Here is a 14,459-nt window from a genome sequence, read left to right as displayed (position 1 = left end):
TAGAGATGTAAAGAGCCGAGTGGCCCTGGATTCAGGCCCCATTGGGCTGGAGGCCCACCCTCCACCTTGAGTGCCATGCTCTGACAGCTCAACCTACCCACCAGGGATGTGCCTGCTCAGGAAATCTGTTCCACACAGCATGGGGCCCCCAACTCCAGTTTGCTAGCCTGGTGCTCTGGGCCCTGCAGCGGGGCTCAGCCTTGGCTCATCCTGGGGCCCTCAGACCCTAGGCGACATCAATAAACGGGACAGGAAGCGCTATGTTGCCATGCAAACAAGCTTGGGTGCTCCCAAGATTCAGACATCTTTTATTAGACATGGCCAGGTAGAAGGGACCACTGGACCCCAGAGGGACCCCAGCTTCCAGGAGGATATGGGGATAGGCTAAAAGGTTAAAAGCACCAAGGCTGAGCAGGGGCTCAGGTTGGACCCAGCGAGTCCTCAAACAAGCTGAGAAGGTTCCGAGGCTCAAAGGAGGGGAAGGAGCCCTGAGGAGGCTCAGAGTCAATGTCACTTAGGTCAAGGGCATCCCTGGGGAAACGGAAGAGAGAGAAATGACATTCAAGATCCGAAAGCTGCCCCTCCCACCCCGCAACCCTGAGCCTACTCACTTCAGTGTGTGCCTGCTCCGTGGGGTGGAGGTGCTCCTGGCAGCCCTGGCCAGGATGGCCTCTGGAGAGAGCGAGGGCCTGCAGGGGGTGGGGGAGACAAGCAAGCAGTTAAGGGGTGGGTAGGACACAGGGGAGGCCTTGGGAGTAGCAAGGCCAACCCTATCCCTGTGTAGGCTCCTGCTAGAAACAAGCAGGAGCCACAGTCCAAGACAATGACAGTATGGTACCCTTTGAAAGAAGCGCTTCCACAACTTTTAAAACCACCTGTCCACACTCAAAGGCAACTAACTGTCCCTTTTCAGAAGACAGGCTTCAACTGAGCTGGCTTTGAAGTGAACCTGTGGTAAATGAGGCTTATCTGGCACTTCATGTCTGCTATAAAGTGTCCCTATGGTGAAAGGGTGACATTTTTCTAAGGAAGGAGTTAATGCTTTGATCCTCCCAAGAACTGTGTGCCCCCTACCCCCTTCCTTTGCAGCATTTTCTTAATTACAGCTCTCACTTGGCCACCAGGCACCTGAGACTAAGGAATTTCTCTCAAGGCAGGGGCACTTGGTAGCCTCAACTAGGGTAGGGGCTGCTTTGCCTATCTTTCGCAGTAGGGGCCATGGTCCTTACACTGCTCCCTAATGTGGCAGTGTTCTAAGTGTGAAGTTGCCAGTTGTGCTATGCTCTGCACAGTGGCCATTCCACACAATGAGCTTAGAAGAAACAGCTGCATTCCAACTAAGGCTGCACCCCGCCAGCCTTGTTGCCCTGTTCCATGGGCATAATAGAGGCCAGGTTTGTAGGAGGGGTCCCAGTTTACCATTAATCCCCATGGGACCTGGGTGTGAGGTTTGGTCACACTGACAGCCCATCTCTCCCTACCACCCCTCCATCCTGAGCTCTCACTCACCCTATGCTGTCATCATCCCAGTTGCTGGAGTGGCTGCTGTCCAGGAGGAGGCTGCAGGGCGGTGAGCCAGGTGGGGTGGCCGGTGGGCCCGGGGACTGCAGCCAACTGGCAGGATGAACCAGCCCATGCCAGAGCCAGCATAGCAGGGCAAGCAGGGCCTGTGGGGACGGGATCAAGGAAGGCTAGGCAGACCCCAGGTCCAGGGAGCAGAGTGGAATAGTCTCACCCTCGCCAGGCTTACCTGCCACAGGGCCCACCCTCGACTCAGGGCTTCAGCAGCCATGTACCACAAGACACTCCAGGGCCGCGGCTGCCTGAGCATAGGCAGGGCCAGCAGGGCCTGGGCTGTGGCCCGCAGCTTGGGGTCAGGCTCCAGCATCATGATGAGGACAGACCGCAGCTCAGAAGACAAGCCTGTCCACAGGACAGGACCATGTCAGGGGTGACTGGACCCTGAGCCCAGCAGTCTACACTGCCAGACATTCCCTTCCACACAAGTCTGCCCTCCCTGTGGTACCATGTCCCCTTCCATCTTTGCCCTCCACTCACCAGCAGTGAACTCAGGGGGCAGGTAGCCCTGGCGCAGCTGCTGCCAGCCCTCCCCACCATGGGGTAGCTCCATGTTGCATGCCACTTCCAGGATGGTGAGACCCAGACTAGGGGTAGGTGAGGGACAGAGAGAGGCAGGGTTGGCCTTAGGTCACAGAGCCCCAGGCTGCCTCTGAGAAGAGAGCAGCTGTCTTCCACCATGAGCCAGGGAGGTAGAAAAGGGACTGGGGGCCCTGAGAAGTCCCCAACAGAGCCAATGATGAAACCATATCATAAAGGATGGACCTAGTACCCAGTACAGCCCACAGGACACTGGTGAGTCCTCTTGGCGCCCCTACCAGATAGGCAGCATGGTTACTATTGTTGCTAGTGTTACTATCATGGTCCTACGGATCTGGCTGGATAGACTGTTAGAGGCAGAGCAGTGGTTGCTGTCATGGGCCATGGAACCCATTACCTGGTCCAGTCCCTTAACCCTGCTATGTCCATTCCCCTGTAAATGTCGTAATAGTAGTGCCTCTGGAGAAGTGGTAAGATGAGTGACTCCAGTGGAGCTCCTCCAGAGGGTTCCTACTTACACAGCCTGACAGAACCCCCTCAGCTCGAGGGTGAGGCCTCCATACCCTCAGGGCAGCATCTCCAGCCCAAGGCCAAGTCTTTCTGACTTTGGGCTAGAATGGCATTTCCTTCCCTCTGCTGACCACACTCCACCCAGGAAAGGTCTCCCACGGCCCAGCCCTCACCTGAACACGTCAGCCGCTGTCCCGTAGGAGCCCTGCAGCAGCTCAGGGGCCATGTAGCGGGGGTCTCCCTCTTGGGCCTCACTGGCTCCGGACGCACCCAGCTCCACCAGCAGCCCAAAGTCACCCAGCTTGCAGCGGCCCCGGGGCCCCAAAAAGATGTTGGCAGGCTTGATGTCAAGGTGGACCAGGCCTTGGCTGTGCAAGTGGGCCAGAGCAAGCAGGGCGTCCCGCAGGTAGCCCCAGACCTGGGCCTCAGGCAGGCTGGTGCCCCAGGTCTCACAGTGTTGCTGCAAGCTAGGCCCGCACAGCTCCGTCTGCAAGTATAGGATGCCACCCTCCTCCCAGGCTCGCTCCAGCCGCACGCAGTGCGGGTGCTGCCCCACCTTCTCATGGCCACCAACCTCGGCCAGCTTTCGGGCCCGGTCCTTGGGGCCCCGGAATGGTGACATGGAACGCTTTACTGCATAGAGCCGGCCATCTTCCTTGGAGCGCACCTGAAAGGGAGGTGGTGCTCACAGGCGGGGTGGGAGGTGGCACAACCACTTAGCAGGGCAGGCCTTTAAGTTCTAACCCAGAGGGTCTCTCAGACTATTGCAAAGAGAAGAAAGCTGGCTACAGAACAATACAGGCAGTGTGATCCACTGTGTAGGATATAAACGGGTTTGTCTTTATATGGTCAGCTCTAGAGGTATATAAAGAAAGTTCTGAAAGGAAGAATGCCTGCCTGAGAAGCCCAATGGTTTTCTCTGAGAAAGAGAGCTGATCGAGAGGCCTATGTTGTTTGTACTTTTTAACAACAAAAATTTCTTCATGTAGTACTTGTATAAGGAAAACTACCATTTTAAAGGAAATATAAATTATTGGAAAATATATTTTAAGAAAAAAATGTGATATGGAGGGTGTAGCCTAAGTGCCTGAAGCCTGGGGGGTGGCAGAGGGCAGGATGTGCACTGCATTTGGGGGCCTGGCTCCGGGGATCAGGCAGAGCTCTCCAAGAACCCCAGCACAGCTGGCTCCAGGGCAGGAAATGGCAGCCGGGAGCCACCGCCATGAATGCCAGGCTCTGGACAAGTGGAGAGTGTGTACTAAGAGGGCCCTTGGAAGGGTCTGTGTGGGGAATTATGAGAAAGCAGCCAAACCAAGCACTGAGGAGGGGAGCCTGGCAGCCCAGGAGGTGGGCTGTCAGGAGAGAAAGGGAACAGGGTGCCCAGGACACTATCACATCCAGGCAAGGGAAGGGAGGCAAAAGGGTACCCCTAGACATGCCCAGAGAGTCGTCACTCCACTCACCTTAAAGACTTCTCCATAAGAGCCATGGCCCAGACGGCCAAGCCTCTGGAAACTCTGCTGGAAGAAGGACTCTGGCCGGTTTGGGTCATAACTGGGGCTCCGCAGGGTCTCAGAGGCTTTACCACAGAACGATACCCTCCGAGGCTGGGGCTGGTGCCAGCCTGGGGTCCGAGGAGGGAAGAGGCGGCTAACAGGGATGCTGCCCTTGGCAGGGGGCCGGGGTGGGAGGCTCCGACTGAGCCCCCTGGGCCTCTTGAGGGAGAAGCCAGGTTCTGCATGGCGGAAGTAGGCTGGGACTGGGATGGGGGTGCCACTCAGGGGTGGCGGGGTGCCCTCTGTGGGCACAGGCATGGCCAGCACAGGAAGCCTTGAGATGTAGAGTACAGAACAGTGTGTCCACTCAGACAGCGCCTTGTCCTGAGGCCCCAGAGAGGCTGTGGTAGAAAGCCACGTCTACTCCACACACATGTTCTGCTTTAAACATGGAAGCCCTGGAGACACGAGCACCTGCTGGGAAAAGGCAAAGGGCAAATATGTACATGGTTGCACACAGTCTGCACACACAGACCTGGAGGTCATAGAAACATAAACTAAAAATCATAGGGCCATGTTCTGGAGCTCCCACAGTCTAGCAGAGGTTAAGCCAAGGTAGGTTCTGGAGCCAGACCATCTGCATGTACATCCCTGCCTCGTCACAATTGCTATTTGACTTCAAAATGTGCAGCCTCTTCCAAGACCGTATGGGATACACATTCACATACTCCTTTATCTCCAATTCCAAAGTAAAAAAAAAAAAGTCTAATTCTGAAAGTTTTTCTTGCTTTTTCATATTTGTGATCTAAAACTCATGTTCTACTTCCAGTTCCATGTTGCAGAGGCTAAATTCCAGCTGCGTATAGCAGAGAGGCCAAGCTCCCTCCTTCCACTAGCCCCTAATAGAGCAGAAGCTCTGCCTTAGGTCCAGTAGACTGGGAATACTGCAGCCCAATCACTCAAGCCCCAGCTCATTCCTAAGAAGGAAGTTCCACATTGAGAGAGGCAAGATGCTGAAGCCACCCTAAAAGCAGCAGTGTCACTCAGGGTACCATTGTCCTTGCCCCTATGGGAAGTTCAAGTTCAAAGGTGCTCTCAAAATCAGTGGAGGTTTGGGTGCTAAGCAAATAGGAGGAGGCTTCTGCCTCCGTTAGCACAATAAGCTAAACCATGGGTCAGATAGTTTACCAGAAAGTACCAAGGAAAGCGATAACTAAGAAGAGCCTTCCTGGGTTCAGAACAAACCTCAAACACTGAACTCAAAAGCTACCTTTTAAAGGGCCCAAATCTAATTAGATCAGTTTATGGAGCAATTAATGCCTCAGGGCAAAAACAATAGAGCAGACAGCCAGCAACCGGGGAAGCGTAACAGGTGGATATGATCAGGGAAAGGAGAGTCAAAGAGAGCCTCCCCTAAAACCACTGGTATTCCAGGGTGACTGTGCATTGCCCTGGGCTAGGCCCTTGGAGGAGCAATGTCAGAAGCTTCATACTGCAGAAAGAGATGTTACTACAGTGATCCAGCGAGTCAATAAACAAATAGACAATTTAAACAAATAGACAGGTGAACAACAATCACAAGCCCCAGAAGGAGGTGAGGAACCAGTATCCACAGCTGCTAAAACATATTATCTAAAATGTCCAGTTTTGAACAAAAAAATTACGAGATATGCAAAGCCATGGGAAAGTATGACCCAAACACAGAGACAAAAATCAGGGAGCAGAAACTGGCTGTAGAGGAACCAGATGTCAGATTTGACAGACAGAGACCTCAAAGTAGCTGCAAAATGTCCAAAAAAACTAAAGAAAACCACACTCAAAGTAAAGGAAGCATGATGACATCTCACCAAATAAGGAATATCAATAATGAGATAGAAATTATTAAAAGAACCAAATGGAAATTATGGAGTTGAAAAGTGCAATAACTGAAATGAAAAAAAAATTCACTAGAGAGGTTCAACAGTAGATTTGAACTGGCAGAAGAAATAAGTTGAAGATAGATCGATTAGATCATGCAATCTGAACAGAGAGAAAAAAGAAGAAATGTCGGATACCATTAAGTCCAACCAACATAGATAAGCATAATGAGTGTACCAGAAGGGGAGAAGAGGAGCAGGAAAAAATATCATTTCCAAATGTCATTTAGAAGAACATTAACATAGCCAAGAAGCTCAATGAACTTCAGGTAGGATAAATGCAGAGATCCACACATGGACACATTACATTAAAAGTCCTGAAAACCAAAAGCAAAAAGAAAATCTTGAGAGTAGCAAGAGAAAAATTACTCATTACTTACAAGCTTCCCCACAAGATTAACTGCTGACTTCTCATCAGAAACAGTGGAGGCCAGAAGGCAAAAGGATGACATATTCAAAGTGCTGAGTGGGGAAAATCTATCTGTGAACTAAGATTCTTAGATCTAATAAAACTATCTTTCAAAAATAAAGGCAAAATAAATACATTCCCAGATAAAGCCAGAAAGAATTCATTGTTAATAGACCATTTACAAGGAAGAGGAAAGAAAATTCTTTAGGCTGAAAGCACATGATCCCAAACAGCATTTCTAACCTACATGAAAAAACAAAGAACACCAGTAAAGGTAATTATGTGATATAAAAAACAGTATAAATACATGTCTCTTCTCTTTTCTTCTCTTAACTGATTTAAAAAGCAATTGTATAAAACAATATGTATGTAATTGTATTGTTGGGCATATAACATAGAGAAATGTAATATACTTGCAAATAACAGCACAAAGGAGGTGGGCAGGAACAAAACTATATTGGACCAGAAAATGACACCAGATGTTAACTCGAACCCACAAGAACCAACGACAAGAAACAGAAGTGGTAAATAAGGTCAATATGACAACCATTACATGTATATACTTTCTTTCCTTTTTTCCCTCAGCTTTAAGTAATTAAAGATGGCCTAAATAAATGGAAAGACATTACATATTCATATAGATCCAAAGATTTAATATGGATAAAATGGCAATACTCTCCAAACTGATCTATAGATTCAGCACAATGCCTATCAGAATCCCAGCTAGATTCTTTGCAGAAATTGACAAGCTGATCCGATAATTCATATGGAAATTCATGGTTCATGAAGAGTCAAAATAATCAAAATGAAATTAGAGGACTCGCACTTCTGATTTCAAAACTTACTACAAAACTACAGAAATCAAAACAGTGTGGTACTCACATAAGAACAGTCATATAAATCAATGGAATAGAATTGAGAATTCAGAAATAAACCCTCACAGTTACAGTCAATTGATTATGACAAGGGTGCCAAAACATGTCAGTGGGAAAGAATAATCTCAACAAATGGTGCTGGAGCAACTGGATATCTACGTGCAAACTCTACTTAGAAAAATCTGATCTAACCTATTTTTTCCTCTAAGTATGAATATTCATATATTTCTTGACAAAAATATTAATGTGTTTGATTACTGGATGATGTCCCAGACCCATGGGTGGTGTTACATATAAATGTTATAAGAACCCTATTAGCTTTCTAAAATCTGACACATTTTTAATTCTGAAACACACCTGGCCTCAGGGGTTTGTGGACCTGTAATACTGACCTCAGGGAAGGCTCAGCCACAGGTCTGGCATGTACATTCCTCAATAAATGCTCTTATTAATAATATATAATGCTCTGAGTAGTCATTAAAAGGACACACAGTTACAATGGTCCCAGGCGTATATGTTGGGGAAGAGAGGGATGTTGTGTTGCTATAATGTAATTGAAACAAAAACAAGAAAACAAAAGGGAGGACAGTTTAATTTTCAGAGGAAGCCACAGTGTAACAAAAGATGCCATACCCAACAAGGGGTGAGTAACAAACATGGAGAGGAGTCATCTGAAGTGTGCCCTCCTGGCCCAGGGAGAGTGAGGGCTGAGGAAAGGTCCCACGCGGGGGCCTGTCTGGAAGCCTCACCTCACATACTGTGAGGAACTTTCCTCTGCCACTTTTACCTCAGGAATTCCATCCCAGGGTTTCTCAAAGTGAAGAACTGGGATGTCAGAAACCCCAGGGCACTGGTTAGAAGTACAGCCTCCAGTCCCGGTCCTGGCTTGGAGTCAAAGGACATCTGCATCTTAAAACAGGTTTTCAGACCATCCCAATGTCATTTACTTTCTAGCACAGCTGGCCTGGCCAAACGGCTTTGAGGGTGGAACAGGGGAGGTAGTAGGTGAATGAATCCAGTCTGGCCCTGAGCAGAGGCTGGGCGGGACACCTCTACTGACCACGGTCTACTGCGCTAGACTGAGTTCCTCCCGGGCAGGCCCACAGCTGATTCACCCCCGTGGGCATGGGAAAACCCTGGCGAACAGAGTTGAGTAGATCATCTGTCACGGGGGAGGGGCTGAAGATGGAACGTGGGTGGGGCTTTTCCCGGGGAGGGACAAGTAACCAGGAGGCGGGTAAGTGGCTAGGGGAAGGGGCTCCCAGATGAAAGGGGACAGGGAAGCTGGGGGAGGACTGGAGAACAGCACGGGCAGTCACTCCCAGCGGCTAAACGGGAAGTGGGCGGGGCCGCCGGGGGCAGGGCTGGCCCAAAATGGGGTTAGCAGAAGGGCAAGGCGGGACCCGGGCCAACAGTGGGGGACTGTCGAAAGCGGATGAGGGAGAAGGTTGGAGTGGGGAGTGGATGAGGCTGACCCGATGAGGGGGTCTCAGGAGGCGAGGGGCTGCGGGGAAGGAGGAGAATGGGCGGGAGCGCGGTCTGGCTTGAGAACACTCAGGGCTGGGGCTGGGCTCACCTGGGGCAGGTGGGCGGGGCGCAACTCCGTAAGGTCCCAGATTCCGGGTTGGCAGAGGCCACGGGAGCACTCGGGGCGGTCAGGAGGGCCGGGGTCTTCGGTCGACAGCTCTCTACGCCAAGGCAAAATGACTCTCTCCAGGGGGAACGGCCCGTGAACGCGCGCGGAGCTAACTCGCGCCAAAAATTCCAAACCGGCCTCGAGGCCCCGCCCAAGAACGCCTTATTCCCCGCCCCCTCCCGGATGCATCCCATCAGAGGTGCCCAGCCTTCTGGGTCTCCGCCCGCCACGTCCTGGCGTGCGCGTTGCCAACCCCGCCCCTCAGTCTCCTCGGGCCGTACGCTCTCATTGCGCAGGCGCTCTTTTTCCTGGCGCCGGCCTGGGGCGATGTTGGCTATGCTGTGCGGCCTTGAGTGTTTGAGGCGCTCCGCCAAGTTTCAGCCGACTTTTGGGCCCCTCCGGCCTGGTTCCCCCGACACCCACTGACCTCTAGACCCTGGTCCTGTCACCCACGGCCCTCGCCGTACTGGCTTAGTTTTCGCATCTGTAAAAGGAGCGTTCACTGCGTTTTGCCTCAGGTGTAGCCCCAGGAGGCAGTCACCTCAGGGCAGGAAAGGAAGTCCTTGCGGCCTCTGGGATCCCAAAAGAGCGGAGTTCCCCGGGCTCGCTGGCTTCCCCCTCACACATGCCGTGCCCCACACTGGGAATGCGATGGGGATGCCTGACCTTCCTCCGACCCGCGACCAGTGGAACGAGCTGCTTCGGGAACCAGAAAAGCTGCCTTTTTTAGGAAGCCCTTCCAGACAACCAGACGGGATCCTCCCTGCCACCAGGCCTCAGCCACCTCAGAGGCAGCCCTTCCCATTCTTTGGATTTGACTTCAGCTCACACTTCCCTCAGCCGCTTCCTGGCTGAACGACCTTGGGAATGCACCTGGGCCTTTCTGAGCTTCGAATTAGTCTCCTCTCCTGTAAAAATTGAGCTAATGAAGCTTTTCTCATGGAGCTGGAAATTCAAATGAGATGATCCCCTTAAAGTTTTTAGGGACAGAGCAAGCGCTGATTTCTAACATTAGTGCAGCTGGGGTTGCTCCTTCAGGGTGAAGAGGAGTCCTGCTTTCAAGACACCGTTCCTAGACTGCTCAGCATCTCATCACATTCTTTCTCCCATCATTTTTGTATTGCGCTTATCTCTATCTGAAATTCTATCCTCTATTTATTGGTTTACTTGTTGACCAACTCCTCCCCCAAAGTCTCTGAAAGGTCATGGACAGCAGACTCCCAACCCATTGCAGTGTTTGTCTTTCAAGGAGCACTCTTGATGCCATGGACCAGCCTGGCATCCCAGATTAGACGCAGAGCTTCTCTGAGGGCTGCAGCAACACTTCCCCACCCCCACCCCCACCACCATGCACCCTTTGCATTAGCATCTCTGGCAGCCACAGTCCCTGTGACTCAGGCTAGGTCTTTATTAAAGACCCCATGCTTGTTCCCAGGAGGCCTGGGAAGTAAGTAGGCTCCTCTCCAGCTGTCATCCCCAATGTCAGCCTCATATCCAGGATTCCTGGACTCAGGCTCCTTTCCAACTGCTCCTTCTTGAAAGTCTAATACACAGTGACTTTACATATTTTTTTAATTAAAAAACGTGCTTCCAATTGACATTTCACTGTGCGGAAGGGATATAACATAAAGTTCGGATAGCAGATAAGAGCATGGGCCATAGAATGGAGAATTAGGGCCCCTCTGTCACACAGAAGCTGTGCAATCACGGACAATTCTCTATGTCTCTGGGACTGTCTCCACATTTGTAAAATAGGGGTAATAATAATAATTCTTACCTCCTAGGGGGGAGGCATGAGCATTAAATGAGAAAATGAATGCGAAGTGCTTAGTACAGGGCCTAGCACACAGAAGGAGCTTACTTATTGTTTAATGAGTAACAGTAACACCCCTTCATTTGTATATTGTTTCTTGGTTTTCAAAGCTGCCATCTGGGCTAAAAGGCGAACCTGGAGGAGAGGGGCTAGGACTCCCGCCCCCTCCCTGGCGTCAGGGGGACAGAGACGCAGGCTGACAGGATTCAACCAAAGGGCTTAGCTGGGGCTCGGTTTAGCAGGAAGCCCCCAATCCTCAGCCCAGGCGCGGGATTCCCACATCCAGGTGAGAGCCGGCTTGAGCCGCACACGCCCCCGTGTGTGCCGTCGCGGCAATAGCACCGCGGCCCCACCCAGACTCTCCAAGTCCCTCTAGGATGAGTCTACAAAACAGGATAACGTGAAGTAAGAAAGGCAAGGAAATGACGGCCACAAGCATAAACATGGCTACCCTAGCAGGAAAGAGGAAATTGTGATTGGTGCTTCCGGGGAGCTAGCCATGTTCTATTTCTTGACCTTGGGGCCAGCTACATAGGTGTTTTCTTTAATAGGTATTTCTATATTTTACATTTGTCTTATGCACACTTCAGAATGTATGCCATACTTCACGCTGGCATAGATTTAATAAACTGACAAGTGAGTGGGAAGAGGGAGTTAACAGAAGTCAGGTTTTCACAGTGCTAAGTGCCCCAGGGGTGCTTGGGAAGATGTCTCAGAGGTGCCTGTGCCAGGAATGGGGCTGAAAAGCTGCCAGATAGAGGCACAAGGGGGTGACCTGAGGAGCCCTTAACATAGCTTGGGGTTCAGAAGGTGTCTGCCCTGAAGGCGCCTGGCCGCCCCTCCAGCTGTCCTCCCCTAATTTCCCCCCTGGCAGGTGCTGCTACCCTGAGCAGCTGGCTTGGAGTCTGTTGACACAGGCTGTGCCATTTTAAGCAACGTGCTTCCTGGGCCTCTGTCTTGTGCTTTTAACACCCCAGCTGTCACCATGCCCTTGGCTTCTAGCTCTGGCCCTCAAAGTTGTTCCTCTAGCTAGAGTCTGGGTCATGTCCCCTCATGCCTGGGAGCAGAGGGTAGCCCCGGCCCAGGCTCCATCAAGGGTTCTCTCATCCCCCAAGTGGTCCATGTGCTCTCAGGCCCAACTTGCCTTGGTGGTGCTGGGGTGAGCTGAGGTGACTGACTGTGCTGGAGGTTGGGGTGGCAGCAATGCAAGGGCTCTGGGTGCCCAACTGGGCCTGGCCCTGGTCTTGGTTCTGAGCAGCATCAAGCTGGCCCGAGGCCCCTGGCTGACTGGCTGGCTGCCTGGCTGGCAGGCATTTTTCACAGGTCCATCATGCCAGTACCCAGGCAGCCTGGCATTGGTGGTGGTACTGGCATTCGCTCTGGCAGTGGCCAAGCAGGCACCCAGCCTGTACCTCCTGCATGGCCCCTCTTGGTCTCCCTGCCTATCTCCTCCTGCGTCAAGCTTTCCTGGCATCCTGAGGAGTAAGCCGAGTGTCTGTGTGTCTGAGTCTGTGTAGGGGGCCCTCAGCTTTCCCAGGTCTGAAGCAGACACCGTGGGGCCAGACTGGCGTGGGGAAGGCAAAGAGAACAATGCAGTGTCTGGGGGAATGGGGCCTGTTGCTGCCCAGAAATGTGTGGAGTATCAGAGAGTAGAGGACTGTGGACTCAGGAGCCCCACAGACTTTGCTTCAAACCCCAGCCCCACTGCTTAGGAGGTGTTCAGTTTGGGCCAGCTCCCTTCTCTTCTCTGCCTCTGCTTCCCCATCTGTAAAACAGGGTGTGAAGTAGCTTCCCCAACAGCTCTTACATGGTGGCACTATTCATCATTTTAGAGGAGAGAAAATAGACTTGGGGAGGTAAGATTCCTGCTCAAGCTCCCCAGCTAGATAGAGCAGGTACTTGAATCCAGCACCTAGCCTGCTAACCATGAGGCCACTCAGCTGCCCTCCATGAGGAGACCGGGGAGCCAGTGCCTGCTGCCATGAGGAGGAGCAGGTGGCCTGGCAGAAAAACCTTCCCCAGGGAGCTTAAGTAGATTGTCCCAGCTGTTTGGGGCTCTCATGGGTGGTTGGAGCCAGGGGCCACCCTCTGAGCCACTCCCAGCAGCCAGTGGAAAGTCCAGCCTCCAGGACTCTAGGTCACGGCTCTCTGTTGGTTAGGGCAGGAAGTAGGCATGTGGGGTGCTGTGCCAGAGCACTAGATTGAGGGGACCAAGCAGGAGCCTTATGCAAAGGTGGGTCTGTAGGGGGAGGTGGGTGCCATGGTGTGTGTGTTGTGTGCTCAGGTGAGCATGATCGCTGGGTGTGGGCCCTCATGTGCCGAGAGAGAACACAGCAGGGTTGCAGCTCAGGGGCAGGTGCGGCGGGGAGGCACAGGCACAGCTCAGTGCTGAGAGGACTACAGGTGAGGCGTACCTGGGAAAAGCCCTGAAGTTCACTGTTGACTAGACCCACCCCCATTGGTGTTGTGAGCTCAGAGGCCTTAGACAAAAAGCAACACCACCCCCTGCTGCCCATTTCTTACTGTAGCCCCTCTCTAGGCCCCCGCCCTGCCAGGCTGCCTGGTTTGGCAGGCTGGACTCCTTAGCTGCAGATGCCAGGAGGGCCTGGCAGGGCAGGGGGAAGGCCAGCAAAAAGACAGGGCGTGGGGCTTTTGGACTAAGACCCAGGAGGCCTGAATCACTGCTGTTCCAAGCCAGCCCGGTGGGGTCCACAGACTCGCTGGAGGAGGTGAGGGCTGATATCCAGACCCCCAACTCCTGGCATTTCCCAGGCCTGCCTCTTTTGTCTTCCCATATTTGGCTCCCCACCAAGCCCCCTGTGCCTGGTCTGGCTCCATCGCCCCGCCCACTATGAATGGAGAGCAGTTACTAGCCTCCCAGGTACCCTTCTTGCAGTCCTGCCTCCACCACGCCCTGAGCAGTGGCCCCCTGAGAATCTGTCTCCCAAAATTAGAGTGAGCGCTGCTGAAGTTCAGTAGAAATGGGGGTGAAGCTGGTGGGCCCTGCAGCAGGTGGGCCCTGGCTAAACCTTCAAGAAACAATGAGGATCCTTAGGCAATTTGAGCATGAGATGACCCGTCTCTGTGGTCACTATCCCTCACAGAAGGGAGGCTTCAGGCCCACTCTTGCAAGCCCAGCCTTAGATGGGGATGAAGGGCCATCTCCTGGTGGTGTACTTGTGGTCGTAAGGGTTAGGTGGGATAATAGCCTCTCTTCTTGTGGGCAAGTCTACCTGTCAGATACAATGTACTACAGTGATACCTCACTGCAGGCCTTTGTAACACTGTGGTCTCTGCCTCCTGCTCTCTCTCTCTCTCCATGTAACACAGTAACTCATTCTGCGCCTCCCCTACCAGCCATGCCCACATTTCTGGGCCTGGGTGCCCTCCCCCCTCCATGCCTGCCTTCCCCTAGTGCCAGGGCCCCTATCCCTGATGGGGTGGAGAAGCCTGGGGGCAAGACAGAGGCCTATCCCAGCTGTCAGCACCCATGATGGATGAGAGTGTGGACTCCTGCTGCAGAGGGAGGTAGGGGCTGGCCCCCTGGGTCTGCCAGCAGAACCTCTGCCACTCACAGCTGGTAAGGGCCCCCACCCAGCAGGAGTGTTTAAAGGCTCTAATGCTGTGTGCCTTCCCACTCTGCCAGGCATCATGGGTGCCTGGTTCTTCCCCACGGCCCTTTTCCT

At 52.5% G+C, this 14,459-nt stretch overlaps 1 protein-coding gene across 2 annotated transcripts; it reads right to left on the bottom strand.

The window, feature by feature from the left end:
• Nucleotides 1-263: 263 nt before the first annotated feature.
• PKMYT1 (protein kinase, membrane associated tyrosine/threonine 1) lies at nt 264-9,110 on the bottom strand. Of its 2 annotated transcripts, none has more exons than XM_023521242.1 (8): nt 8,901-9,110; nt 4,092-4,601; nt 2,802-3,295; nt 2,059-2,165; nt 1,751-1,923; nt 1,510-1,691; nt 612-689; nt 264-531 (listed from the first exon to the last, which is right to left on the bottom strand). In XM_023521242.1, the coding sequence occupies exons 2-8, from the start codon at nt 4,440-4,442 to the stop codon at nt 420-422; spliced, it is 1,497 nt and encodes a 498-aa protein (XP_023377010.1). In that variant the 5' UTR covers nt 4,443-4,601; nt 8,901-9,110; the 3' UTR covers nt 264-419. The 2 variants fall into 2 exon arrangements, with proteins under 2 accessions (XP_023377010.1, XP_011374883.1); XM_011376581.2 differs by having other exon boundaries at nt 1,510-1,667.
• Between the last annotated feature and the right edge of the window lie 5,349 nt (nt 9,111-14,459).

The sequence above is a fragment of the Pteropus vampyrus genome, unplaced genomic scaffold (genome assembly GCF_000151845.1).
Source record: "Pteropus vampyrus isolate Shadow unplaced genomic scaffold, Pvam_2.0 Scaffold300, whole genome shotgun sequence".
Taxonomy (NCBI): domain Eukaryota; kingdom Metazoa; phylum Chordata; class Mammalia; order Chiroptera; family Pteropodidae; genus Pteropus; species Pteropus vampyrus.
Note: the sequence above shows the minus strand (reverse complement) of the source record. Positions and strands in the feature narration are given on the sequence as shown.